The following is a 26,880-nucleotide window of genomic DNA, read 5'->3' as shown; positions in this document are numbered from 1 at the left end:
TTTATCAAGAACTCTATGGTAATTTTTATTTATGAATAAGATGTGACCCTTTCCCGCTACTCCTCAGAGTCAGCCCTGGCAAAGACAGCCTACCATGGCCACCTCAAGCACCCAAGGAGGATACACTGGCAGTCGTTTGGGTGTCGGGCAGGGTGTGCGTGCACGGTGCCCTCCTGGTGTTTCTGTCTCTTTGTTTCCTGACTATGTGCAGCACGCAAACCTTCCTGTCTGCTTCCTCCACCTCCCGTGCAAAGAAGGGACTGAGTGAAGGTGACTAGAGGAGGTTTGTTCGTCCTTGTCAGCTCGTGTTAACCAGATTCCCATTGCCCTTAAAGAAACCATCTTTAGCTCTCGGAGACCTCATCAAATTTTCATCTGTGAAGGAGGAAAGTGAAAGCCTAGTAATCGTTAGCCAAGTTCTTTTGGGGGAAAAAAAGACAGCAATAAACATACGTTTTTGAAAAAACACTGCAACAAAACAGGGTCATTATTGTGCTGTTCCTTGAGAATATAAATCAGGCTTTCCTGTAATTGCATGTTTTTAAGGCAAATTTGGAACACGAAGCAGAGGAAACATATGTCCCTTCTGGGTGCTCCTGTGTTTGGCAGGGCCTGGAACTTCCTAACTGCCACCACCAGCGAGTCACATTCGATCACTAAGATACTTGAATGACGTGTTTTCCTACAAATAAAAAAACAGGGGGAAATGCCTGACTATTTTATATCCAAACGATTGCGGCTCTACAGTGATAATCGTAAATAAGTCAGTCTACAATCATGGATTGGACTTTTAAAGGCACCAGCCACTGCCAAGCAACGCATTTGCTCCATTCAAATGCAATTTCGTAGAAAACTACCTGCATCCTTCCCTTGGAGGCTCTATTAGAGGGAGTTCTAGGAGCCCTGACTCGGCAGTCTCCCCAAGGCAAGCAGGTTTAGATGAGAGTGGTTTTCCCAGAAGGGTTCATTTGCCTGCTGGTTGCTCGTTTACATTGCAAATGAGCTCTTCTATTGTTAACAACCAAGCGTCATTTTGTTCCTTGCAGTAAGAGTCTCCTCTGTCAGTGTGGTTTACAGATAATTTCTCTTCTACGACAGGGGAATTGACTAATTAATTGAATAAAGTATCCCTTTGAAAACCTATTTCTTCCTACTGGGCCTTTCTGCTCCCTGCCTCTGTCTCAGGATAGCTTCCCTTTTGAAAATGAAGTATTATAGAAGTGGGAGGAGGGACGACGGGTGGATGGATGGTGGATGGATGATGGATGGATGGATGGATGGATGGATGGATGGATGGATGGATGGATGGATGGGAGAAAGGCAAGCAGGCCAGCCTGTGTCATGAGTGGCTGTCCCTACAGTTTCAGAACGTAGACATGACCTGGAAGTCCTAAGAGTCAGAGAGGACTCCAGAAGGGCAAGGAGACGGGTCCCGAAGGGAACGAGCTTCATGCAGTTATGATTATTCCTATAAACTGAATCTGAAGTAGTTCCCAAAGGCCCAAGGATCAGAGTCTTGATCCGAAGCCCACGGCACTCTTGGGATGGTGGTGGCATCTAAGGGGCGGGGTTTAGTGGGCGGAAGTTAAGACCTTGGGAGTGTTGTCTTGAAAGGAATGTTGAGAATCTGGTCTTTGCCTCCTAGCAGCCATGAGGTGACTGGGACTTCTTTGCTACATGCCTCCTCCTCAGTGGACTGTGAGGCCACAGACCCAAAGCAACAGGCAAGGCGCGTTTCCCGTGGACTGGAACTTCGGACACGGGACTGAGTTGCGGTAAACCTTCCCTCCTCGGGAGCCATTTGCCCTGGGCGCTGTCACAGCAATAGGAAGCTGGCAGAGTTGTGAGAACACTTTTTTTTTTTTTTTTTTTGTGAGACCACTTTTTAAAGAAGAGAGCTCGCCACATGAGTAAGGGAAACGAGTGGTCTGGGGGATTGTATGGAGGCCTCCCCAAATCACAAGGATAGGAAACCTTTAAAAAGACTGTCTTGGGGCCCGGAGAGGTGGCTCAGTGGTTAAAAGTCCTTGTTCTTACAGAGGACCTGGGTTTGATTTTCAGAACCCACATCGTAGGTCACACACATTTGGAGCACCGTTCTAGGGGATCCAGTAGGCACATACGTGGTACACATACACGAATGCTGACAAACATTCTTACACATAAAATAAAATATTTTTGAAAAAAAATCTAAAAAATAAAAATAAAATACTGTCTTGCTTTAGGAAGGCTGAGACTGGAGGGTCAGGAGGTGTTCAAGACCAGTCTGGGCTACACAGAAACAAACAAATCACTCAAAAACATTAAGCCAAAATCATCATTTTTTTTTTTTTTTAGATCTATTAGGTGTCAGAAGATCAGTGAAGTGACTTCAATGTTAAAATAATTCACACAGGCTCAGGGATTCCTTCTGCTGCTGTGTAACCATCGCTGTTTCGTGTGCGTTTTACTTGATGGTAGCAATTACTAACGCATGTGGCCTCCAGCACATGTCACACACACAGCAGGTCAGATTGCCCCAGCCTCCCCTGCCACATTCATCTTTGATCAGCTAGTAGTTTTGCTCTTTCCCAAATATGTGAGCCAGCCAACCACAGTGAACAGAGCTCTCTGACCGATTCTGGCGTCACCGACTCCGGTGAGAAATCAGAGCTCCTTGAGCCCTTGGGATTTTGTGGTTGTTACACAGCATTACCCTAGGCAATAGATAGCTGATACACTATTGATGCATGCCAATACTGGATTGCATCCCAGAGCTGGAATATCACTCCCACCAGGGGTATGTATGCATGTACACACACATACATTTGTGAAATGTGTTTATCTTAAATATGTGTAAGGCACTGTGTTATTTTGCTCCCATTTAATTGTGTTTTCCTCCTAAATTGGGGTCCTTCATCTACTAAACTAATGTCGTAGTCCAGTGCTAGGCCAGAACCTGCAGTTTGGAAGCCACAGGATGCTCTGTAAGTCTTTGTTACCATGGAGTTCTCAACTGTAAATAATGGGCACAGCGGGCACGTAACTAATGTGTGAGACAAGCTTACAGCTACAGGCATCCCGCATTTGCCTCATCCACCTCCCCCACCTCCGGGATCTGACCGTCCCCTTTCAGGACTTCAGAGGTACCACTTTGACGTCTCCTTCAGGGACAGTTTAGGAGTCATTATTCCTGGCTGCAACTAATGAGTGAATCTTCGGTAGTGCTGGCCATGATGGTGGCTGGCTGGCTGCCCCCCCGACCCTGACAGACCCACCCCCAGAAACAGGAACGTCCAGAGTCTGTAAGACTGTCTGAGTGAGGCCCAGAAGGAGGTCAGGAACCTCACATATCAGGGATGGGGTCTGCTGTGCATAGGTGCCCAAAAACCACCTGAGCAAACTACAAGATCGCACGCTTCTGGATGGATGAACTGACAAGATCTCACACTTCTGGTTTTTGTTTTATCTCCAAGGGAAGGAAATTCAACTTGATTCTTTCTACCTTTAAAAGTCTAGGGGCTGGAGAGATGGCTCAGTGGTTAAGAGCATTGCCTCGTCTTCCAAAGGTCCTGAGTTCAATTCCCAGCAACCACCTCGTGGTTTACAACCATCTGTAATGAGGTCTGGTGCCCTCTTCTGGCCTGTAGGCATACACGCAGACAGAATATTGTATACATAATAAATAAATAAATAAACAAATAAATATTAAAAAACATCTAGCCCCATGTGTCACCAATCACGTCACCAATCAAACTGCAGAAGAGGACACTGTGGTCTGGATGTGGTCTTTACATCAGAGGTCCCCAGTGTGGCTGTGTTTGGCTGTGAGACCTTTAAGAGGCGGGGCCTGGCGGAGAGTAAGGAGGGAGAGGAGTGCTCACAGGATCTGATTGGCTCTAGATAGGGAGGAATCATATCTTCTGCTTGCTGCCTGCTGCCTGCTGCTTCTTCCCTGCCACAGTAGAATACAACCCTCTTGGTCCTCTCCAGACACAGGGAGGGGAGGGCTTCTGGTGCCACAAGAACCACAAGCCAAACAAACCTCTTTATATATGGCAGACGTTTTGTTATAGTAACACAAGCAGGCTGGGGCAGTGGGATTCCATGCTGTGAGTGCTTCAATGGCATCAAGAACGGCCCCCACCTTAATGGATCTCCCCGCTGGCTGTAACAGATATTCCAGTTGCCACCACCCTTGTAGCTGTTTAGCTACTCAGCCTTCCCAGACAACAGTAGTAGTGTCTTCAACGGACTGAGAGCGAACCGTCTAGAAATGTCTTGGGAACAAGAAGAGGGGAAGGATGAAGTACAATATGAAGAAGCCGGCCTAGGGTGGTGTGAGCAAGTTTGGGCTCCGCAGAGATGAAAGGAATCTGGTGTTCCTAGTCATAAGTGGGGGCCAGTTCACACGCGGGCAGATCCTAGTCACAAACCCGGGGCCAGGTCCTCCTGCCTACTTTCTTCCTGGGCTCTTTGCTGCCATCTGTCAGTGAAGACAGGAGTCTGACAATGTCTTCTTTTCCTACATCCAAAGCCAACATTCTGCCCCACGAACAACTCTGGCTCTTGTCTGTTCCAACATAAAATTAAAATAGCTCCTGCGTGCTTGTTTTCCCACAGTGAATTTAAATCCACACCATTTTTAGGCTGTCTCTCTTGTTTGGCAATGACATCATCCAACAGTCCTCTGCACTCTTGACTATGTGCCCGCTCCCACACCCCCACCCTGAGAGTTTCTGATCCTATCATATTTCTGACATGGGAAAAAAACAACCAGACCCAGTGTGGTCCTAAGCAATACTTCCCAGGGAGGTACAGACCTCAGACAAAACCCAAGCTATGCCATCTCCATCTTTCAGTTATGCTCAAAAGGTTCTGTTTTCGAGGGGATCCATCTTTCTCTTTAGAAACATCCTCTAATTCTCCTGGGGTGGGAATCGCTGGATCTTATGGTGTTTCTCATCTTAGCTTTTTAAAGGACCGTCCATGAAGCCGCCATCCCAAAAGATGAGCTAGTTTTAGGGATCTGCTATGAGGCATGGTATAGTGGCCAGAACCATACTGGACTGTGCACCTAAAAATTTACCTAATAGGGTGGGCCTCTAGCTGTGGTTAGCTCAGTTGGTAGAATGTCCCCTCCCATGCATGGGGCCCTGGGTTCGATCCCCAGAATCTCATAAAAGGGGTGTGGTAGAACATACCCATAATCTTGCACAAAGAATGTGGAGACAGAAGAATCAGAAACTCAAGGTCATGCTGGGCTATGTGAGGAATTTGGGGACAGCCAGAGCTATGTGAAAGCTTTTCTCAAAAACAAACAAACAAACAAACAAGTGAAGTGAGACCCGTGGTCAGGGAATGCTCCTAATTCGTACACAGAAGGGTCACTAGGGACTTTTAGGGTTGAGGGATATCTGTTACCCTGACTGTGGGGACAGTTTCACAAGCCTCAGTTTATGATCAGATTCATCAATTGTGTGTGCTAGACGTGTGCAGTTTATTGTACTATTGTACTACACGTAAATCACGCCACAGTGAAGCTGTTTAGAGAGAGGAGACTGAAACCACAGCTATGTGAGCCAGCTGGAAAGGGAACCACAGATTCCCAGGAGGCCCCCACAGCTGGGAGTCTCAGCGTGAGGCAGTCGGTCGCAGGTGGTTTTGCCGTGTGCATTTCACACTCTGGCTCAGCACTCATGTAGAGAGCCGACGTCCCATGATGCACTGCCCGTGCTTACGCTGGAAGACACACTCAGGTGCTGCCTACTACATGGAGTTAGTTTTGATGGCCACCATAACCCACTCAATCAATTTCCTGACCCGCTGATCTTACCCACAGTTTGATGACCCCTGCACACAACAAAGCTCCTCTTGATGCATTATCCATTATGACGATGACAGAAAGAACCAACCCCAGTGTTTATCTCCTGTCCTTCCCAACCTTACCATGCAGCACAGGCCCTGCTTCTGCTCCTCAGATGCTGTGGGCCATAGTCAAATGTGCTCCTTCCTCGGTTTCACACGGTTATAATAAACTCCTACACATCCCTCAAGCCCCATCTCCAATGTTGCTTCCCTACGAAGCTTTCTCTGGGTCTCTTGGTCATTTTCTCCTCTTTGGGAGCATGTACATGATTTTCAAATACATGACTTCTTGCTTCCTAAAAACTGGCTGGAGTCCCTCATTTGCACAGATCTTGGTGTTTCTGAGTTGTTTCCCAAATGTTTATCTTTAAATGGTCTCGGTTGAAGATAGTATGAAAAACACTATCCTTCTTGGAGTCATTCTAAACCAGAGCAATCATGAGACCCGGATGTGATGTACTTACTATCATCCCAGCGGACAGGCTCGGTTTGCATTCTGCTGCTGTGATGAGCACCAGAACCAAACACAACTCGGGGAGGAGAGGGTTTCTTTGGCTCACATCTCTCAACCACATTCTTTGAGCAGAGTCAGGGCAGGAGCTCAAGAAAGCAACCGAGGGGCAGAAACTGAGGCAAGAGCCACAGAGGAACACTGGTTACTGGCCTGCTTTCCATGGCTTACTCAGTCTGACTTCTTATATAACCGAAGACCACCTGCCTAAGGGTGGCACCACCCACAGTGGACTGGACCCTCCCATATCAATCATAAATTCATTAAGAAAATGTTCCACAGGTTTGCCTACGGTCAATCTAATGGAGGCATCTTCCCAACTGAAGTTCCTTCTTCCCAGATGACTCTAGCTTGTGTCAAGTTAACAACAACAAAAACCACAAGGACATAAACCTTGACCAAAAATACCCCTACCTCTCTTTTATCCCTTTTGTCTTTGCTCAGGACCAAACCCAAGACCTTGTGTTTGCTAGACAAGTGCTGTACCATTAAACCAAAACCCATGTTTATTTCTTAAAACCTCACCCTGATGCCACCTAAAACCACCTTTGAGGCAAAGCCCTACTAGCCAGGTCAAGTTCTGGGATAAAGTCTGTTAAGTGTGGTTTCCTCCAGGGCTAAGCTCATGTGCCCTCTCTATAAGTGTTTGGGACTTGGGTCACTGGAATTTATTTAAACACAGATAGTATCAGCATGGCTATAATTTATCCAAGGATCTAAGAAAGAAAAGAATGGAGCTGGGCCTTGGAAAGAAAGGAATAGAGCTGGTCCTTGGAAAATTGTGAGCGGGGGTAGTCGTATGAATAGGTACGGCCTCCATAGACTCATATGTTTGAATGCTTGGCCCATAGGAAGTATCACTATTAGGAGATATGACCTTGTCGGAGGAAGTGTGTCACTGTGGAGGAGGGCTTTGAGGTCTTATATACTCAAGCTCCACCCAGTGCAACACAGTTGCTTCTGCTGCCTGAGGATCAAGATGTAGAATTCTCAGCTCCTTCTCCAGTACCATGTCTGCCTGCACACTGTCTTGTCCTACATGGACTGAACCTCTGAAACTGTAAGCCAGTCCCAATTTAGTGTTTTCCTTTATAAGAGTTGCTGTGGTCATGGTGTCTCTTCACAGGAATAGAAGCCCTAAGACTGGGCATGTGAAAGAGAGAGAAAAGAGGCATAGAGGCTAGCCAGGCCCTGGGGGGCACCTAGAGGTGTTCTAATAGCCAAGGGGTAGGCACCAAGCGGATGCAGAGGGATCTGATTATGGCCCCTGGTTTTCACTGTGTCGCTGGCAATGGGTGAATTCCTGATATGCTTAGTGGCCCCAGCCCCTAGCTCTGCTAGAGATTGCCCTGGGGATGAGCGTGCAGTCCACTGGCTGCTTTCTTACCTTTTCAGCCCTCAGACTCTGGGTCAGGTCTGCATGGTGCAGAGGTGTCTTCCTGAGTGTAGGCTCCTGAGTGCTGACTGAGTGGCTACGCATCCTTTCTCCAGTGAGGCAGGCCCGCAGCAGCCAGGCAGGGGGCTCCACGCTCTGAAGGCCGGACTCCCTTGAAGGCTGAGGCCTTGTGGGAGATGTCTGAGCTCGAGGCATCACAGGCTCCCTCAGGATGGCTGCTGGTATCAGGATGCTGCAGACACCAGAAAGACATAGTTCCTTTGGAGGACTCTGAAGGACTGAGACTCACCTGACCTGGAATGTGTGTGCATCGCTCCGAGCAGCCTAGATAGCCATAGCTTTAGCTAGGACTCTCAAATTCAGAAAAGGCTTTTAGGGCTGTGAGGGCAGAGTCTCTATCTTAAGGGATCAAGAGAGGAAGCATAAATTTAGCCCTTCTCACTGTGGAAAGAAAGGGAAGAAGAGCAGGAGGAAGGGTTGATCCTAATACTCAGGTGTTCATAGGTGGTTTCTGTTCTAAACAGAAAATAGCAAGGAAGCAAGGATGCGTCCAGGCAAAACCTGTGCAAGTAAAGGATTGTAATTAAATAAAGTCAACAACAACGTGAATCTGACATGTATTTCACGATAATTTTTATTGTAGTACATGGTAATTAGATATAAATGATGGGATGTTTAAACAATAATCCTAATTACAGTTCATTTTGCCACAGTGTCACGGAATCCCTAATGGGGCCTGGAGTGGCTGGTTCACCCAGAGAGGGTTTGCATCACACAGAAACAGAGACATTGATGGCTTGTAGACTTCTCTTCTGAAGCTCGGAGACCTTCAGGTATTTGCCACTAGGGTGGCATCCTCTAGTCCCCTGCTAAAACTACAGGGCAAAAATCTTGCTTGATGGATCTTCTGATTAACAGACCAGAGAGAAACTTTCCTCTTTGGTTGCCCAACAAGGCAAAAGGAGCTTGTAATCCCATTTCTCCTTGTTTTAGGAGTCAGCAGATCAATTATTCCATGGAGAGGCTTCGCCGTACCATGGTCTCCTCTGGCCCCGCATTCCAGTTAGCCACCAGCCCACCGAGCTGAGCTCTGTCTCAGGCTACACTGAGCAACTATGCCATTCCTTCTCTACCTGTTCTCATCACCCGCTGACCCCCGACAGCTCCTTCGTCTACTCTCTGCGCATGCCCAGTCCGCAGAGACACAGAAAGTATATCAAAGAAAGCTGGCGCGAGAAGGAGCTTAAAGAGCGCTAAGCAATTCAGACAAGAGCTAATCCAAACCATCACAGGGGTGCGTTTGTACGGTAGTCAGATCAGAGCCAACACGGGCGCCCTGGGCTCCCTAGAATTCTGTCTGCCAAATGTGCTTGCAAGGCTGGGAGACAGCAGCCTGCTTCAGATCATGAGCTGGCATGCCCTGGTTGCCCATGGCAACCCAGCTGCACTGGAGTGCTAGCGTTTGTAAACGTGTGTGGGCTTAAAATGGTATTATTGATTCTGTCTGAAAGACGATAGTCTGATTTGTGTATCGCTTGGAATAAATTAATCGTTATCCTTTACAGCCAGCGGAGTATGAATTTCCGTCTTCCCCACCTCGCCATTTTTAGTTGAGAGACAGCAAATTGCAACAGCAGATGCGAAATGAAATGTTTCCCATAACAACCACAGTAGATAAATCAACATCCAGAGGACCCTCCTGGAGAGCCGTCCGGCATCGCTGAACAAATAACAAAGTGGAAGGGAGTGGGAAGGAGCCAGCGCTGGGGCAGCCTATTCTAAACAGACTGCAGGGTGTAGGATGAGCTACGATGAGAGGCAGCTGTGGAGAGCGAGAACTACGGGTCTGCCCTGGGCACCCTGGCTCTGCACTTGCTGGGCGTTTTCCTTCTGTTGTCTGTAACACGCTGAATATCCCTGGGCAGATTGGGGTACCACTTCTCCAATTCCTCTCCTTCTGTGCCCCCTCCCAGGGACTCTGCGCATCCTCCCATGAAAGCCATCTTGCATTGTCCTTGGCCATGGCCTTGGTTTTGTAGCTTGCTTTGACTAATTTGACGAAATGGCAGAGAGCCAGTTCTGAGATGAGACTTTTAAAGGCTTGGAGAGTTGTCCTGCTAGGCTTCTGTTGTCCCCATGAGAAGAGCCTGCCTGGGGAACCTCTGTGCCCATCAATGGGAATGCAAATGAACACATGGTGGACAGCCACTATCCCCACCAAATCCAGCCACCAGCCCTCAGCTTGGAGAGTTTCCCAGTCAGTTACTCCAGCCAAGCTGCAGATACATGCCCAGTGCCGAATGCAACCAAGGTTTTGTGGATGCTTCTTAAGAAGCCGTGGCTGTCTAAAATTGCCCTCCAACTGTCTTTAATACCACGGTCTTCAGTGATGCAGTTTGATTATGGTTTGCCCATAAATGCCCACTGTGATCAAAAGTCCCATTTGCAGGTGGCAGTGATGGGAAGTGTTGTGGCACATTTGGTCCTCAGAGGCGTGAGGTAGTTCACAGGTGAGTTCTTCAGAGAGCCCTGTGGAAAGAAGCAAGTCTGACCCTTGTTCTCTGCTCCCGGTTGGGGGTATAAGGCTTGGCTTGGCCTTATGCACACTTTTGGCGTTATCTTTTAGACCTTGAGGAGGTGAGGCCACGGGGTGATCTTTGTTGAGCCAGCACCATTGTTGAGCCTCACACTGCTGTGAACTAAATTTCATGCATTATTAGAATTTCAAGTCACACTGGGTGTTGACTGTGTACTGTACCCCGAGACACAGTTATCACTGCTGGAGCATTGTGAAGGCCAGTGACTGAGAGAAACCTGCAAGAGTCTCAACTCTGGGGCTGGAGAGATGGCTCAGAGGTTAAGAGCACTGACTGCTCTTCTAGAGGTTCTGAGTTCAAATCCCAGCAACCACATGGTGGCTCCCAACCATCTGTAATAAGATCTGTTGTCTCTTCTGGCCTGCAGGGACACATGCAAGCAGAATGCCATATACATAATTAATAAATATATCTTTAAAAAAAGTCTCAACTCACTTCTGTGCTTAGGGAAGTTCACCCAGAGATGAGTAGGGATATGCTTGAGTGGCGAGAATAAATGAATTTATCCCCCTCAGAACTGTAAACACTGCCTCTATCCATCTCAGAATGACCATTTCTACAGAATGCTACCGTCCTACCCTTGTGCTTTTTCTGTCCTCCATCTTTCCCACTTCTCAGTGTCTCATTTCAGACATGACCGCACGACCTGACTTTGACCACTTATGTTTGAGTAGATGCCTACAGAGTCGCTTTTTGGACAAGATTGTTGTGTCTGAGACATAAAGGAGAAATTCCCTCTACACTGACTTCAGGGGGAGATGCCCTTCTTCCACCTTGCAGCTGGGAAAGCTCCATCCCCCAGGGTTGATGCTGGGAAATAAGTAGTTTTCTAACATTTAGGTGTGGTGAGTCCGAAGCTGGTTCTTGTGGTTCCACAAGATTAAGGGATGTTTAGGCCATAATTCAATGGATCATTTCATCTTATTTGGGGAAACAGCAATTGTTTGCTGCCTCAGGCACACTGGTGGTGGTCTTATCACCAACTTAATATTATAGTTGCAACAGTCAGAAAGAACACACCTTTTTCTTCCACAGAGAGAGCGTGTCACCTCAGACGCAGGTCGGGTTTTTATTTTATTTTGAAAGCAGGATCTTGAATAGGTCAAACTGGCCTCAGCCTCCAGATCCTCTTGCTTCTGCCCCTGGAGTGTTAGAATTGTGGGCATGCGCAACCAGGTGCCTGCACACTTTTGACAAGCATTTCGTCAACCCTTGGCAAGTGAGGAGGGGGCTGGGAGATTGACTTGTGCGTATTCTAGAATTTATTTTCCTGCGAATGTGGAAGAGACTCATGGAAGGGCATGAGAGAAAAAAATTAGAATTCTGTGGTCAGGAGAAGATTGAAAACTGACCCAGAAAGTGCTCAGAAGGAAAAGAATTCACGGTGACCACTAGTCCCTTGAGCAAGCGGCTTCTGAGGTCACGGCTGCTGAGATTGTGAAGGGTTCAGGACAGTCCTCCACTGCTCTGGATGGCCCTCTCTTTATCCAATTAATGCTTCGGAAAGAGCTTTAATTCAGCATTAATCAAAAGCTCTCTTATTTTCAGGATCAACTCCAGTTCAAGTGTGTGTGTGTGTGTGTGTGTGTGTGTGTGTGTGCGCATGTGTGTGTGTAATCAAGTTATCAAGGCAGAGGGTCTGATTATGAGGAAAATTTCCATAGCAACAGCTAGTTAGAACACAGAGCTGGAGCCATCTCTGGGCATGTTGTTCTTTCCAGGCTCAGGGGGAGCTGGTCACGGTGAGTGAGACAACGTTTCTCCATCTTCCTTGACAACATAAACAGTTACCTTCCTCATGTAGCCTGCTTTTACAGTAAACAGATCCAGGCCTATACCCCAAGCTAAGAACATTTTTATGAGAGTTTTCTCCCCCCCCCAACACAAACAGAAGTAACTTCTCCCTTACCTGTTATCCTGGGAAGTTTCTAACCTTCCCAGAGCAGAACATGACCTCTGTCTCCAGCTCATGGTAGCAAGGATTCCCAGAACCCCTTCACTGAAATCGTGTCCACTCAGCTCCTTGGAACCGTTTTAGATGACCAGAGGGATGCTGCATACAGAAAACGGTATGCTTTCTCGCTGGGAGCAGCCCACATTGATGAAGGCTGCCCAGGACAGAGGCTCCGGTGCCAAGTCTGTGCCAGGATCTGTAACGGAAGGACCTGCAGGCTGTAGGTCCCTCCTTCTTCCACTCCTCCCCGGTAATCCCTTCACAGGTGTCAGAAAGCGATAGCCACGTGACACTGTGGGACAGGAGGACCATGAGAGAGGGAACAGCTCGGGCACACGTCGGCACCTTAGTCAAAGTGTGCTCAACATGAGCGTGACACACAAGGTACCATCTTGCTGCCCAAGACTGGACCCTACTTATCAGCCCTCCTCTCCCCCAACTTCCCCATCTCCTGTATCAAACCTCAGTCTTGAGGCGGCTTGGGATAGAAACTCCACAATCACCCGAAGCCTTCTTTCTCCCACTATAGACAGCCAGCCCCCCATTACGTCCTGTTGGCTTTACCTCTACTGCAGACCCATCCACACCCCCAGTCCTCCTGGGCTGGCACAGCCTCCTCGCCTTGTGTGGACTTTGACACAGCCTCCAATGACTCTTGCTGTCTGTCTACTTCTCTTCCAGATAGAACAGACGTGACTGAGTCAGATATGATGGCAATCCTCTCAAACCCAGCCACACTTCTCATCTCATTGGAAGAAAAATTCAAAGACTTTACCTTACTATGGCCCCAGAGGCACCTCCGTCTTGTCTGGCCCCTCCGTCCTCTCTGCCCCCCCCCTTCTCTCTCCAGTAGGGCAGGCAGAACTCTGCGCTCATTTCCCAGCCAGGAGACTCCCCCCCCTCAAGAGCAAGAGTTCCCCTCCTCAGTCACAGCCACCAGTGACAAACTCAATGCTATTTCCTCGCACCCTTAACCCCCTTCCAAGGCAACAGTTGTCCCTTTAGCCCATTTGATGTTTTTTTTTTTCTCATTCCAGGGTTCCTCACTGCATTGAGAGTTCATGGCACACTATGCATGTATCTTAGACATGTGTGTGTTTTTCTGTTCTTCCTTTGCTGTAACATACAGTTCTTATTTAGTTCATGGCACACTGTGTATGTATCTTAGACATGTGTGTGTTTTCTGTTCTTCCTTTGCTGTAACATACAGTTCTTATTTAGTTATCATTTCCCCCTTCGTAGCATAAGAGCCATGAACATAAATTTATCTTTTCATAATGAGTCCCCAGAACCTAGGATTATGCGTGTACGACATAGTTGAATAAATGAACAAGCAAGGCAGGGAGCGAGCGAGCCAACAAGCGAGCGATGTTTTCCAGTTTGCCAACAGCTTCCAAAGACTTCATCTACAAAATCCTTACAGTAATCCCGAAGTGTTGCTGCTCTCACTCCAGAGGAAGAAAGAAGCCCAGAGGGGGCGTGGCTCACTTCAGCTTCAGTGGTCCCTGTGGTATGATCCTTTCTGTTTGGGAATGGGCTGGCTGAGCTCTGCCCTGACTGGGCTCCTTTGACTTGTTCCCACACCTGTCACCTCTGGCCTCCCATAAACTTCTATAGAAAGGGTAGGGATGCACTAAACGTTTTTATTTAAAATTTTTAAGATCTTGAGTTTCATGCCTGAGTGCTGTAGTTACATCATTTCCAGCCCTCCCCATATCCACTCTCTCTCAAATTCATGACCTCTTATTGTTTCACACACACTCACGCGTACACACACAGCACACTTCTGTTCAGTGTTGGTCATATGTACATGTGTTTAGGACTGATCATTTGAGGTTGGAGAACCTATCAGTGAGCTCAGCCCTGGAGGGCACACATTCTCCCTCAGCTGTTGAACGCCTGTAGGTCTTCACGTAGAGGCGGGTCCTCGTGAGATTCTCCCCACTCTACCCACACTGCAATGTCAACTGGTGTTGCCATTATGCAGGTATTGTTTTAGGCAACCATAATTTTGAGATTTCATAGGTATAGTTTTCCTGTCAGGTCTAGAAGCCACCGTAGCTGCCGTGGTCCCAGCCCTCTGGCTCTTACAATCCTTCTGTTCTTTTTTAAATCTTAGGTGCGATCCATGCGTTCTTACCCAGTATAGAGCGCTGATGTTAAGGTCAGGTTTGCTTTGGTGACTTCTGTTTTGGGTTAGCTGTGTTTCCCCTGTGCCTCAGAGGAATGTTCTCCTGTCCAAAGTCCATTCCATTCCAGGTAGGAAGAGGAGCATGAGCTTTACTGACTCTGTGTGTGCGCGTGTGTGCGTGCGTGTGTGTTTCTGTAATAGTGCTTCGATTAGCAGTGCCAAATAAACTAGTTTTATATCTCTCCTATTTAAAGAGCTCCTTAGCGTGAGCTTATAAAAGTGTTATCTTGAGCAGACTGCCAGACGGCCGAGCAACAAGAAAGTAGGTTAGAAAATGGCGAGATCCCATTTATAAGCAACGTTTGACAAATTAGCTAACAGTGGTGGTGAGTCTGCTTCCCCCATCCCCATAGTAACCAGGACCGCTTTGAAGTTGTCTACTAGCGTTTTGGATTGAGATTTTCTAGCTTACTCCTTCACTTAGCAAGGTAGCGGGACTGTTTCTAAGCCAGTGCCAACGGAAACGTGCGCGTGACTTTCCATTCTGAGGTCACTGCCTCCATCAGTTCCTCCCCTGTGGCTGCGATCCAAATGCCACAACCATGGCAGCTTACAGAAGAGAGAGTTTCTTCTGACCTTCGGTTCCAGAAGGCTAGCAGCAGGTAGGCATAGCAGCTGGAACAGCCACATACACAGACAGAGGACAGAGGGCAGTGGAGGTGGGGAGGAGGCTGGAAAAGGCCAGATTTGAATTCTCAAAGCCCATCCCACGTGGCATACTTCCTCCAGCAAGGCCACCTCCTACACCTCCCCCAAACAGTGCCACTAACTGGGGACCTATCCCTCAAATGTCTTAGCCTACGAGGACCATTCTCATTTAAACTGCCACACTACAGGCCCTTGCTTGATGGACAGAAAGCTTTCTGACACTTTCTTACATCTCACCTGTCTATTTGATAAATGCAGATGGTAAACTTTAAATGTAAAATTACCATCGATATGAGGAGCTCGTTAACAAGAAATTAAACAAAGTAGCATCATAGAAGGACTGTCTTCAACAGTTGAGCATGGGAGGAAATGATACGGACTGACACAAAGAAAGATGGCTGCGGGAAGACGCAGACACACCGGTGTACCTGTAATGCTGGAGTTGAGGTCTGAGTGACGAATCTGAGATCACCAGAAGCCGGAAGCAGCAGGGATGGTGCCTGACAGGCTTGGGAAGGACATCGCCAGGTGTGGCGGCTTAAATAGGTACGGCCCTATAGACTCACGGGTTTGCATGCTTTGCTTAGTCCAGAGCGAGGGACACTATTAGATGGTGTGGCCTTGTTGGAGTAGGTGTGGCCTTGTCGGAGGAAGTGTGTCACTGTGGGGGTGGGTTTTGAGGTCTCATATACTCAAGCTACACACAGTTGCTTCTGCTGCCTGCAGATCAAGACATAGAACTCTCCTCCGGCACCATGTTTGTCTGCACACCGCCATGAAGAGCAGGGACTGAACCTCTGAGCTGTAAGTCAGCCCCAATTAAATGGTTTCCTTTATAAGAGTTGCTGTGGTCTTGGTGTCTCTTTACAGCAAGAGAAACCCTAACTAAAACACCCAGATAACACCTTGATTGATTTTTTTTTTTTTTTTTTTTGATTTTCGAGGCAGGGTTTCTCCGTAGCTTTTGGTTCCTGTCCTGGAACTAGCTCTTGTAGACCAGGCTGGCCTTGAACTCACAGAGATCTGTCTGCCTCTGCCTCCTGAGTGCTGGGATTAAAGGTGTGCGCCACCACCGCCTGGCTAACACCTTGATTTTTACCTCTAGTACCCAGTATTACAAGACTACATTTTTTTAAAACTTTGCTTAAAGCCATTTAGCTCATGGTACGTGGTTAATACCCTAGGAGACAAACTCCAACCATCATGAAGTCCCCTCCCCAATACTGTTCGTTTCATCTCTGCCAATATGGCAAATCCTTGCCTGAGTTTTCTTGGCGATGATTTAAATTAATTCTTATTTAGAAGAAGTATTTAAAAATTGTCCACTGGACTTTGCTATAGATGATGTAAATAGCTCATTGTCCCTTTGTCTCTTAAATATTTATATGACAGAGAATTTTTTGAGACTAAACACTGTTTTAAATTTGTTTTGACCATAGTGAAGGTTTTATGTCTTAGAAAGACAGATTTAACAGTCTCTCTAAGTTTTTGAATTTTACATGCTTAGTTAGAAAAGACTTCCTTAGCCACAGACTTAAAAAAAAAAAAACAAGCCAACAAAAAAGAAATTTCGAGAAGCTGAATCATTTTTCCTTTCTTTAAAAAAAAGTGACAATTGAACAAAGAAGAGGCAGAATGGAGTGGCGAGGACTGAAAGGAATAGAACTAGACACTTGGTGCCAACAGGTACGGGAGCACGGCTGCCTGCCGAGACAAAGGTGCTTGTTGTTGCTGAGTAGACCTGGTCCTTACTGCTGCCCCCCTGTAGGCCCTGACCAAGAGCAGGGGACTGCGGCACTGCCCCAAGGCTGCAAATACAATGGTCATGCTGGTCGAGCCAGCCGGGTGGCTGGTACCCAGGGAGGCGTGGTGTCCTGCACTCTGGAGTTTGCTCAGGTTCTGCCCCCTGACATGCTGCCCAACCATAGGATTACCTTGACTCGATATCCAAGATAAAGAATAGTTCATTTTCTGGATTAAGGCCCTCCAAAGACTTCTGTGGTTTGAGATGCTGCTGGAAGCCATGTTGGTGTCTGTGGTTCCTGCTGCCACGAGGAACCACATTCATGTCCATGATCCATGCTGCTATCAGCTGCTATGGACAAGGAAGCTTCTTTGGCAGTGGTATTGACGACTGCAGACTCATAACTGAGAATGAGAGACATTAAAGGCGACAACCTCTCCCACCCCGCATCTCCTGAAAATAAATAGTCCAGATATGAAGTCCTACAATTGTGATGAAGATACTGAAGGATAGCTCTTCACGGTTGATGGCTTCTCACCAGTGCATGTGTGGGGCACACTGTTTTTTTTAAGGGGCTGAACACTGGGAGTTTAAACATGCAATGCATCCTGGACTTGTTGGGTTTTCCTTTTCTATTTTTTTGGGGGTGGGAGGGTTGGGGAGTGCAAGGGTGGGAGGTTGGATTTGGGAGGAATGGGAAGTGAGTGTGATGGGGTGCATTGTATGAAATTCCCAAATAATTAATAAGACATTTGCTAGGGAAAATTTATACTATGTCAACATAAAGAATAAGTATATTTATTATATATTATTATTCATCTATCTGGCATTTGTTTTTATTGATGAGTAATATATAATAAGTACATCTTTTCCCTGAAAAGGTTAGCTTTTGTGGTAATGTATTCAATAAGCCAGTTTCTATGCAGCTTTTTATTGGCACCTTTATTAAATATCAAGCTCTCACATGCATATAATTTATTAATATATATAATTTATGTCTTTTTCTAGACTGTTTTTGTGTCATTAGCCTCGTCTCACCTTGCACCTGTAGCACAGTTCTGAATGACTTTCAACACATTTTTGTGTTTATGAGGGAGATGCTGAGGTTTACCCTGCTTTCCATCATAAATCCTCTGACCTTTCTAGATACGTACTCTGTTCAAATGCGTTTTCAATGTTTTCACTTTGAATTCTGTGCACAGCCATGCAGCAGCCATGCAATGACTATCCTTGGAAATGTGTTGAAATACGGAGGTCAATTCAGGAAACCCTGGCTCCTGTGACCTCTTCTCTTCCTGCTGGAGATGCCAGTGGCCTAGCAGTTCCTCAAGGCCAGCTTTGTGAACCAAGTGAGTCTCAGGAAGTTTCCTCATGTAGGTTCCATACACTTTCAGAGAAATGTTATATATCTTATGGGCTTGCACACTTATGTATCTGCAATAAAAGTTAAATAAAAACTGAAAAAGAATAAAAATCCTTTCATGATGAATTATTGAATAACAGATTCTTCCCATCAACCAAGGAAACAAACAAAGGAGGCTGTGCTGCCACAGGGTCACCTGCAGTTCGGCTTCAGGAACCTACAGAAATCTCAGAGGGACACCCAAGGGCCGTTTCCATTCCAGACTGTGTTGAAAATGTAAAAGAAAAGGCCTAAAGTCCTCTATCACGCCTGTCGCTGTTCCTACTTGGATATCTCGAGAGCTGGGGATGATGTCACTTCCATACTTTCAGGAACAACAGAACACAGGGCAAGTGTCAAGTCCACAGCTGTCATTTTGAGTCATTCAGAAAGCTGAATTCCCTTCCCAGGGCAAGCAGAACTAGGGATATATGGCAGACATCCATGGGGAGAAAGAAGATGCTTGTTAGCTGACCTAGGAGACAAACCATAGACTCTACAAAGAACCCAGCAAAAGAATGACTGTGGGCTTTACCCCAAAACTGGCTTCTTTTCCCGCCTTAGAATATTGGGATCTGCAGAAATTTAAATAAAAATGGCCCCCATTGGCTCAAAAGGCCACTAGTAGGAGGTGTGGCCTTGGTGGAGTGGGTGGGGCTTTGTTGGAAGAAGCATGTCACTGGGGGTGGGCTTTCAGGTTCCAGTTGTTCAAGTCCAGTGGCTCACTCTCTTCCTGCTGCCTGCTGATCCAGATGGAGAACTCCCAGCTTCTTCTCCAGGTCCATGCCTGTCTGCCTGCTGCCAGGCTTCCTGCCGTGGCACAGAGGTCTAAACCTCTGAATTGCAAAGGATGCTTCATCCTCCCAAGACACGCGCTCAATCATGCTCATTGCTGGAATTACTCAAAACTTGGAAACAACCTAGATGTCCGTCAACAGAAGGATGGATAGAGAAAACATACATTTATGCAAAAGAGTATTATTCAACTGTTTTTTTTTTAAAGGGACATCATGAAATTCCCAGACAAATGGATAGAATTAGAAAAAGAGCCATTCTAAATGAGGTGTCCCAGACCCAGAAAGACAAATATGATCTGTACTTGCTTATAAGTGGATATTTGCTCTTAAGTCAATGATAACCAAACTACAACCCACAGAATACAATATCTCAGAGGGTATGTATAGAGTAAGGGACTAGAGGTAACAGGTAGATCTCATTAGGAAAGGGAAATAGAATATTTATGGATAGATGTGGTGGGTTCTGGAATTGATCAAGGTAAGAGGGAGGGTATGTGGGAGGGAGGAAAGGAGGGAATATGGGGAGAGACAATAAAAATCAAAGGGCATTTGGGGGTTAGTATGGAAACCTGACATAGTAGAACCTTCATATATATATGTACGCTAAAGGAAATTGCCAAATAATGGGGGTAACAGAGGCCCCACTTGCCAACTCCTGTCACCAAATGAAGTTTCCAGTACTGGGCTAGTAATTGAGTTATTGTCCAAAGGGATCCCATGGGAATCCCCAAACAACCAAAGCCCAAAGCTATTAAGACTATATAGGAGAGATGGCTCTGTGGTTAAGAGCACTGACTGCTCTTCCAGAGGACCTGGGTTCAATTCCCAGCACCCACATGGCAGCTCACAACTGTCTGAAAATGCAGTTCCACGAGTTCTGACACCTTCACATTAATGCACATAAAAAATAAAGTTAAATGAATCATTAACCTCCCCCCCCCAAAAAAAAAACAAACAAAAGACTATAGGTTGCTCTAATTTCAGAGAGGTCCTGAAATTACCTGGCATGAGAACATGGAACACACAACAAACCCGCTTAGGAGTTTATTGGCGGGCAGGGGGCGGTAAACAGGCCTGGTGAAGGTCGGTGTGCAGAGAGAGGGAGGGTGGGGGCTGAAGATGGCGCCTCCATCCTTTAAGGGCTGCCTAGCGCTTGCACACAGGGGATAGCATAGTTACCTCATAGGCAGATGATAGCTCACGCATACATACGCACAAGGGCTCATGCAGCTGCATCATACGTAAATGATGCAACCATGCTGCACGTGGGTTACCAGGGTCATTTAAGATTCCCGGGGCCATTAGGCACTTCTGCCTGAGAGCTTATCCTCACATGCATGGCCCTGGAACCCGGAAATGTCAGCCATGTTGTATGGCTGATTCATTACAGGTCCCATTGCGGAAGACAACACAACTCATTGAGCATGGAAGTGTTGAACTAGTGGCTACATAGAGCCCTCAGCCCTACCTTCCAGTGTCTTTGTTACAGGAAGGTATTCTGCCTGCTATCGAAAGAGACAATACCACTTGTAGATACCAACCCAGCCACAAACCCTTTATCTACAATGGTGTCCCATTGGAAAGATTATGCTAGTGCAATGGCACAGAGCTTGTGGGAGTAACCAATCAACAACTAATCAGACTTAAGACTTGTTCACAAGATGGAGTCCACATCCAACACTGCTTGGGTGACCAAGGACCTGAGATTAGATAGCCCAGAGACTAGGGCAAAACCAAACAATATTTGTCTCAAAAAGAAAAAAAAAAAAAGGAAGTGTGGTGATAGATTGGCTCCTGATGATAGTCTGCTAGACTCATAGATCAACCATCATCTGAGAAGCCTCCTCCTGCAGCAGATGGGAACTGGTGTAGAGGGACTCACAGGCAGGCATTGCACAGAGTGAGAGACATTGGCACACTCATTTTTAAACAGGATGTCTCCATGCCTCCATAGGAGCCTTCTGCTCAGAGTTCAGGGAATCCCAAGGTAGAGGAGGCAGAAAGAGTGTAAGAACCAGAAGGGATGGAGGACACCAGGTGAGCAAGGCCTTCTAGGCCAACGTGAGCAAAGCTCATAAGAACTCACGGAGACTGAAATCACATGCCTGGAGCCTGCATGGGTCTCCACCAGGTCCTCTGCATGTGTGTTGTGGCTTCCATTTAGTGTCTTTATGGGATTTCCGAGTAAGAGACCAAGCGGGTCTCTGACTCCTGTGCCTTCGCGTGGGCTCTGTTCTTCTGTAGGTTCTTCTGGTCCACCTTCGCGTGGGCTCTGTCCTTCTGTAGGTTCTTCTGGTCCACCTTCGATGTGCTAGTTTTAGCTTTATCTTATGGTGTTTTATTTTGTTAAATTAAAAAAATGAATGACTGAATGAATGCAAACCTAGACCCCAGGGTAAAGGTTAACACAGAACTGATGTTTGTTCTGGTTACAAATAACTGTCATTGTTTGATTAGAATTTGGGAGTTTTTTTTCTTTTTGGGTGTTACTATATTTTGTTTTCTAGATTTTTATTCTTGCAGTGGGTTTTGGGGTTGTTTAAAACAATAGCTAAAAGCTGGGTGACTAGGGAGGAGAAGAGGATCTGGATGGACTGGTGGGGAGGGGAAGAATATAATCAAAATATATCTAAATTTAAGTATAGTTTAAAATAATAAAAAAAGAACTTGAAAAAGACCAAACAGGGAAGGGTATTTGAGAAGGGATGGAGGATGGAGAATGGAGTGGGTAGTGAGAATGCAATTTAAAATTTACAAATAGTTAAAAAATAATTTTTCATGATATTTTTAAAAATAAAGAGAAACCCTCTGAAAGCCAGTCACTCCGTAAAGAATACCTACTGCTAGGTGAGTGCACTGAGGGAGTGCTCCCATCTGAAAGTGTGTGCTCTCCTTCCATTGTTGAAATCCTTGCCCCAGGTGCCGCATTAGGTGGTGGGGCCCTTAGCAGGTGGTTACAAATGGTTTTGGTGTCTTTATGAAACAGGCCCAAGGGAACAAGGAACCTTTCGACCACACAGCAAGGTTTCATGGGTGAGTCAGGAGCCAGCCATCACCCAATTCATTACCAGTTTGTGCCTCATCTTGGTATATCCCCTAGGCTGTTCACAAGCCACTGTGAGCAGGGCAGATGGTTATAATAGTCGCAATAGTCCAAGACACATAGCCATAGCAAACGCCCAGCCAGTTTAACTTCTGATACTAGCCCATGTCGACATGCCCACTCTCAGGCACACAGACTACTGTAGCCTTTATCATCCTACACTGCAATAATTAGCTCCATGTAAAAATCAGCAGCATTTTTTTTTCTTCTGGCAGTGGAAACCGTGAGAGGGGTTCTGGTGGTTGTCCCTGGCCTCAGGAGCCAGGATCGGGCTGTGCTTTGCAGCCCAGTGCTGGCAGAGCCAAGAGGCAGCGCCACCTGTGGCTGGGTGTTGCGGCACTGAAACGCACAGTCTGCACACATTCAGTCAGTTCGGGCACCAAAATGCCGACACTCTTTCCCCAGGAGATTGAAGCTAGCATAGCTAGCGTTCCTTTTACCCAAAGAATTCCATCTGCAGGCGCTTGGCAGACCAGCCTGGCTTCCCGCATCACTTGCTGTCGGGGACGAGAATTGACGGTCACTGGAAAAGCGGTTCATTAAATTCGTGATCAAGTCCAAGAAAGATGGGACCCCTCTGCCTGGCACCCTTTTGACTGCTTCAGACTCCACAGACACCCAGGAAAATCCGTTCCATCTCCGGAGTCTCACAGCTTGGGAACTCTGTCTTTAACTGTCCTTTGCCACGGTCCAATAATGCACAGTAGCAAGAATAAAGCCTGGATTTCCCCCTTACTCAAGACTTGGAATTTTTCTTGTTTGCTCAGCCTAAAGGAAGGCAAGAAGGATTTTCCCAGGGAAAGAGAAACGACTTCATGGAGCCTTAAGATAAATTGTCCCAGAGCTGAATAACATGGCTAACCACCCAGGGGAACATTCCATCAGCCCCTGATCACTGAGTTGGGAAGGAAGGTGTCTGTGAAAGAACACAGACAGCTGTGGTCTGCAAACCTCCAGGGAAGGCTGGGGTTGGGGGAAAGGCAGTTGGGGGAGGGGGGAGCAAAGCCCATTCCTGTCTTTGTGTTTTCCCTTGAAAGGGGTGACAGAAGCCTGGAGCTCAGCTTCCCACTGAAGTTTCTGCAAGGCCAGAAGGCCATTGGCACAACAGGAGAGCTCTTTCTCCAGTCATAAGGAATGGCTTGGATGGGAGCTTGAACAGCTTCCTTGGTTTAGTGTTAGGAGGCTAAACACAAAGCCGTACTGACTTCTTTCTGAGGACTAGGGCAATCGGAACTAGGGCAATTGGGCTGCTGGGTGGGTATCTGTTCTGAAGGCTCATATGAAGGTTTGTTATGTGGGGGTGTGGGGGTTTAGATAAGGAAACCCTGTGGTGTGAGGGCGCTGTTGTCAGTATGCAGCACTTCCCCTGTGTGAAAGCAGCGGGCTGTGGGTGTGACCGAAAACAAGAACAGCACACTGAGACACAAAGAAACGGACACAGAAACAGACAGACACGGCACAGTTAATCAAATTTTACTTTCAACATTTTAGATTGCTTTCTATTTTACATGTATGGGTGGTTTGCTTGCATGTATGTATGTGTATAATATGAACGCAGTGCCAGAGGAGGCCAGAGGAGGGAGCTGGATCCCTGGCACTGGAGTTACAGATGACTGATCTGCCCTGTGGGTGCTGAGAACTGAACTTTGGTCCTCTGCCAGAGCAGTCAGTGCCACTAAACCCTGAGCCATTTCTTCAGCCCCAGTTGTTAAATTTTTAATGAATTCTGGTTAAAATGCTGACATCACCAATGAAAGCACAGAAAACACACAATACCTGATGAATTTCAGTAGAGCTGGAACCCACAGCAAGACAGGCACAGAAATGTTTGTCATGAAAATATAACAACAGAGATGAGGAACCCCTCTGAAGGTTGAACAGGAGACTTGATTCAGATAGGAGGAGAACCAGTGACCATGGTAGACATTCTGTGGCTGCCGTTTCAACAGAAGCCAGCTGGTAAAATTCATTCAGGGGAAAAGAACTTCAGAGTTGTGTAACAGCATCAAATGAAACAGGTAGGAGATATATTTGAAGACACAGTGGCTGAGAGCTTTCCAAAGTTAATGACAGGAACTATTGTTTAGGAAGCTCAGGAAACTAGAAGGCTACATACCAAAGCTGGCCAAAGAGAGAAATTGCTTTATAGCATATTCAAAATTCTGGGAGCAAAGATGGAAATTTAGAAGGGCAATAAGAGAAGACAGACACACAGAGGAATCAAGAATTCCAGAACATTCTGCTTTAAAAAAAATGACACAAGCAATAGAGCAATCAGTGGCTGAAACACCTGTTAGAAAAGGATCCTGTACCTGGAAGAATTACCTTTCATGAACCAAGGAGAAATGGCGATTTTAGGCAAACACACAGAGAGAGAGGAAAGTGTGAAGCCTTTGGTGCTCTGCGAACCCCAACAACTAACCTTAGACTCACCCCGTATTCAGACTAGGTTAATATCACTGCAGGAAGGGTCTATCAGCAAGAGAAGCTATGAAAATGGTACAGCATCTTCCCACAAACTCAGATCTGCAGACAGAAGGAAGAAGGCTGGAAGGGTGGCAAACGTAAGCACGGTAAAGACATAAAATACCTAACTCTGCTTAGATTATCTGTCTAAAAGCCACAGAAAGGTGTGCTTATATCCCATGTAAAAAGTAAAATGCACGTAACATTAGCAAAAGGCCAAGGATGGTGGTACTGGGTACATACAGGTAAAGGACCTTGAAATACTTTTGGGGAAATGTTGCTTGGTACAAAATCTGATTAATTCAAGATGTATACTGGAAAAACTAGGACAACCAATAACTAGATAAGCAACATAATACATTGATAGTGAAGGTGAAATAAGAAAAAATAACATGGGCTGACCTAAAGAAACATACAGAGGGAAAAAGAAAACATCAAAATTAAAATATAAACTGGGCATGGTTGGCACACACCTTTAATCCCAGACTCCAGAGGCAGAGGCAGATGGATCTCTGAGTTCTAGGTTGTGCTTGAACAAATAAAGATTTGGAGAATATGGGAGATTTTCCTCCAAATGAGTGTAAATCCGTGAGTGGAGCTCGCGGCAGAGAGAAATAAGGGGACGCTGGGTATAACAGACCATATTGGTAAGTGATTGACAATATATAAAATGCCCAGGACGTTAATGTTAAACAGGGAAAATCTCTTCTAAAACGAATTCTGAACTACTTCAGTATCTAACAGGAGGGGTTGATTGAGCCCCTGCTATGTGTGCAGGGGATGGAATTAGAGGCAAAACACAAAAGGGAAAAATGACATGTGTTTTCCTCAGTAAACGGGAAGAGGCAAGGAGCTAAAGGTAGCGAGAATATAGATATGATTTGATTTACGAACACAGCTGGGCGGAGGAATTTAAATTTAGTAATAATGTGCAATTAAAGGGTGAAAACAAAAAGTTGCATGCTTGAAAGGCAGAGAAAATTAGAAAACGGGGAGAATAAGAATAGAAATGGCAATAATGGTACAGCAAATGCAGAAGCAAGTGAAGAAAACGTCACTGCCATTGTGGGGCTAAGCAAGTTCTAGCGTCAAAGACACAGCTTGCAAAATCAGACTGAAGGTAGGAGAGATGGCTCGGTGGTTAGAACCCTGGATGCTCTGGCAAAGGACCCAGGTTCCCAGCAACCTCAGCGTGGCTCACATCCGTCTGCAACTCCAGTTCCAGGAGATCCAGTGCCCTCTTCTGGTCTCTGAGGTTACCAAGCATGCACATGGTCACATTCATTGTGCAGACAAAGCATCCCCCAACACACAAAATTTATAAGGAAAAAGTAAAAAAAACCAGACTGGAGGTTAAGACTGGAGAGTGCTTGTAGCAGGGGAGAGCACTGAGTAGAGACAAAGAGAAAAGAAACAGATGAACGCTATGTAATAGCAATTTAAGTGCCATTCGGTTTGAATGCCAGTTTTTAAAAAGAACCGAGTTTTTAAAAAGGACAGTGTAGCGAGGAAGTTAGTCAGCAGCAGCACTTTGCATAATTCCAGGGTCAAAAATAAGGCAGAGGGGGCTGGAGAGGGGGCTCAGCGGTTAAAAGCATTGGCTGTTCTTCCAGAGGACCCGGATGGAGTTCCCGGCACCCACAAGGCAGCTAACAATCATCTGTTAAGCCTAGTTCCAGGAGTCACGTCAGGGACCCTTGTCCTAAAGATGATAGCAGGGACCATTGTCCTAAGGATGTTTGCAGAAAGCCCCACTACCTCGAGAGCTGTTTGCTGAAGGAATCTGCCTCACATCACAACTATCTTGATAGCAGGGCCCATTGTCCTAAGAATGTTTGCAAAGAGCCCCCATATCCCAATCACCTTGAGAGCTGTTTGACCAGGTGTGCTGACTAGTGACTTTTGCTACCCCAGCAAAATCCCCCACCCCAACCCAAATTCCTCATCCAAGGGCTATATAAGCCACAACCATTACGCTAATAAACTGAGACTTTGACAATAGATCTTGCTTGGTCTCCTACCTCTCTCTCGCCCATATTCTTTCAGGTAGCGCCTCTTCAGACCCTGGAATAACTGCACCTGCTGGACGGGTACAGGGGCAGACGCCCTCTTCTGGCCTTCCCGAGTACTGCTTGTATGTGGAGTTTGTATATTCCTGCAGGTAAAACACCCATGAACGTAAACTATAAAAATGAATCATTTATCTATTTATTTTCGAGACAGG

General features: G+C 46.4%; 1 protein-coding gene and 1 long non-coding RNA gene across 2 annotated transcripts in view; one reads left to right on the top strand and one right to left on the bottom strand.

Annotated features, from left to right (window-relative positions):
* The window catches only part of LOC126513515 (WD repeat-containing protein on Y chromosome-like), a 121,328-nt gene extending 108,822 nt beyond the window's left edge, over positions 1-12,506 (bottom strand). The window contains exons 1-2 of the mRNA XM_050161960.1: positions 12,261-12,506; positions 7,746-7,986 (exon numbers count right to left, since the gene is read on the bottom strand). Of these exons, the coding sequence (XP_050017917.1) occupies positions 7,746-7,986; positions 12,261-12,322 (303 nt within the window). The 5' untranslated portion in view covers positions 12,323-12,506. The remainder of the gene's footprint in view (positions 1-7,745; positions 7,987-12,260) is intronic.
* A 2,479-nt stretch (positions 12,507-14,985) lies between these two features.
* On the top strand, positions 14,986-17,439 carry LOC126513463 (uncharacterized). Its single transcript, XR_007595351.1, has 4 exons — positions 14,986-15,098; positions 15,498-15,690; positions 15,871-15,948; positions 16,754-17,439. It is a non-coding gene; the product is annotated as an uncharacterized lncRNA (long non-coding RNA).
* Positions 17,440-26,880: the final 9,441 nt, after the last annotated feature.

The sequence above is a fragment of the Alexandromys fortis genome, unplaced genomic scaffold, assembly GCF_014885135.2.
Source record: "Alexandromys fortis isolate MF-2015 unplaced genomic scaffold, M_Fortis_MF-2015_v1.1 scaffold_118, whole genome shotgun sequence".
Taxonomy (NCBI): Eukaryota; Metazoa; Chordata; class Mammalia; order Rodentia; family Cricetidae; genus Alexandromys; species Alexandromys fortis.
The sequence above is the reverse complement of the archived record's forward strand: the minus strand, read 5'-3'. Positions and strand labels throughout refer to the sequence as shown.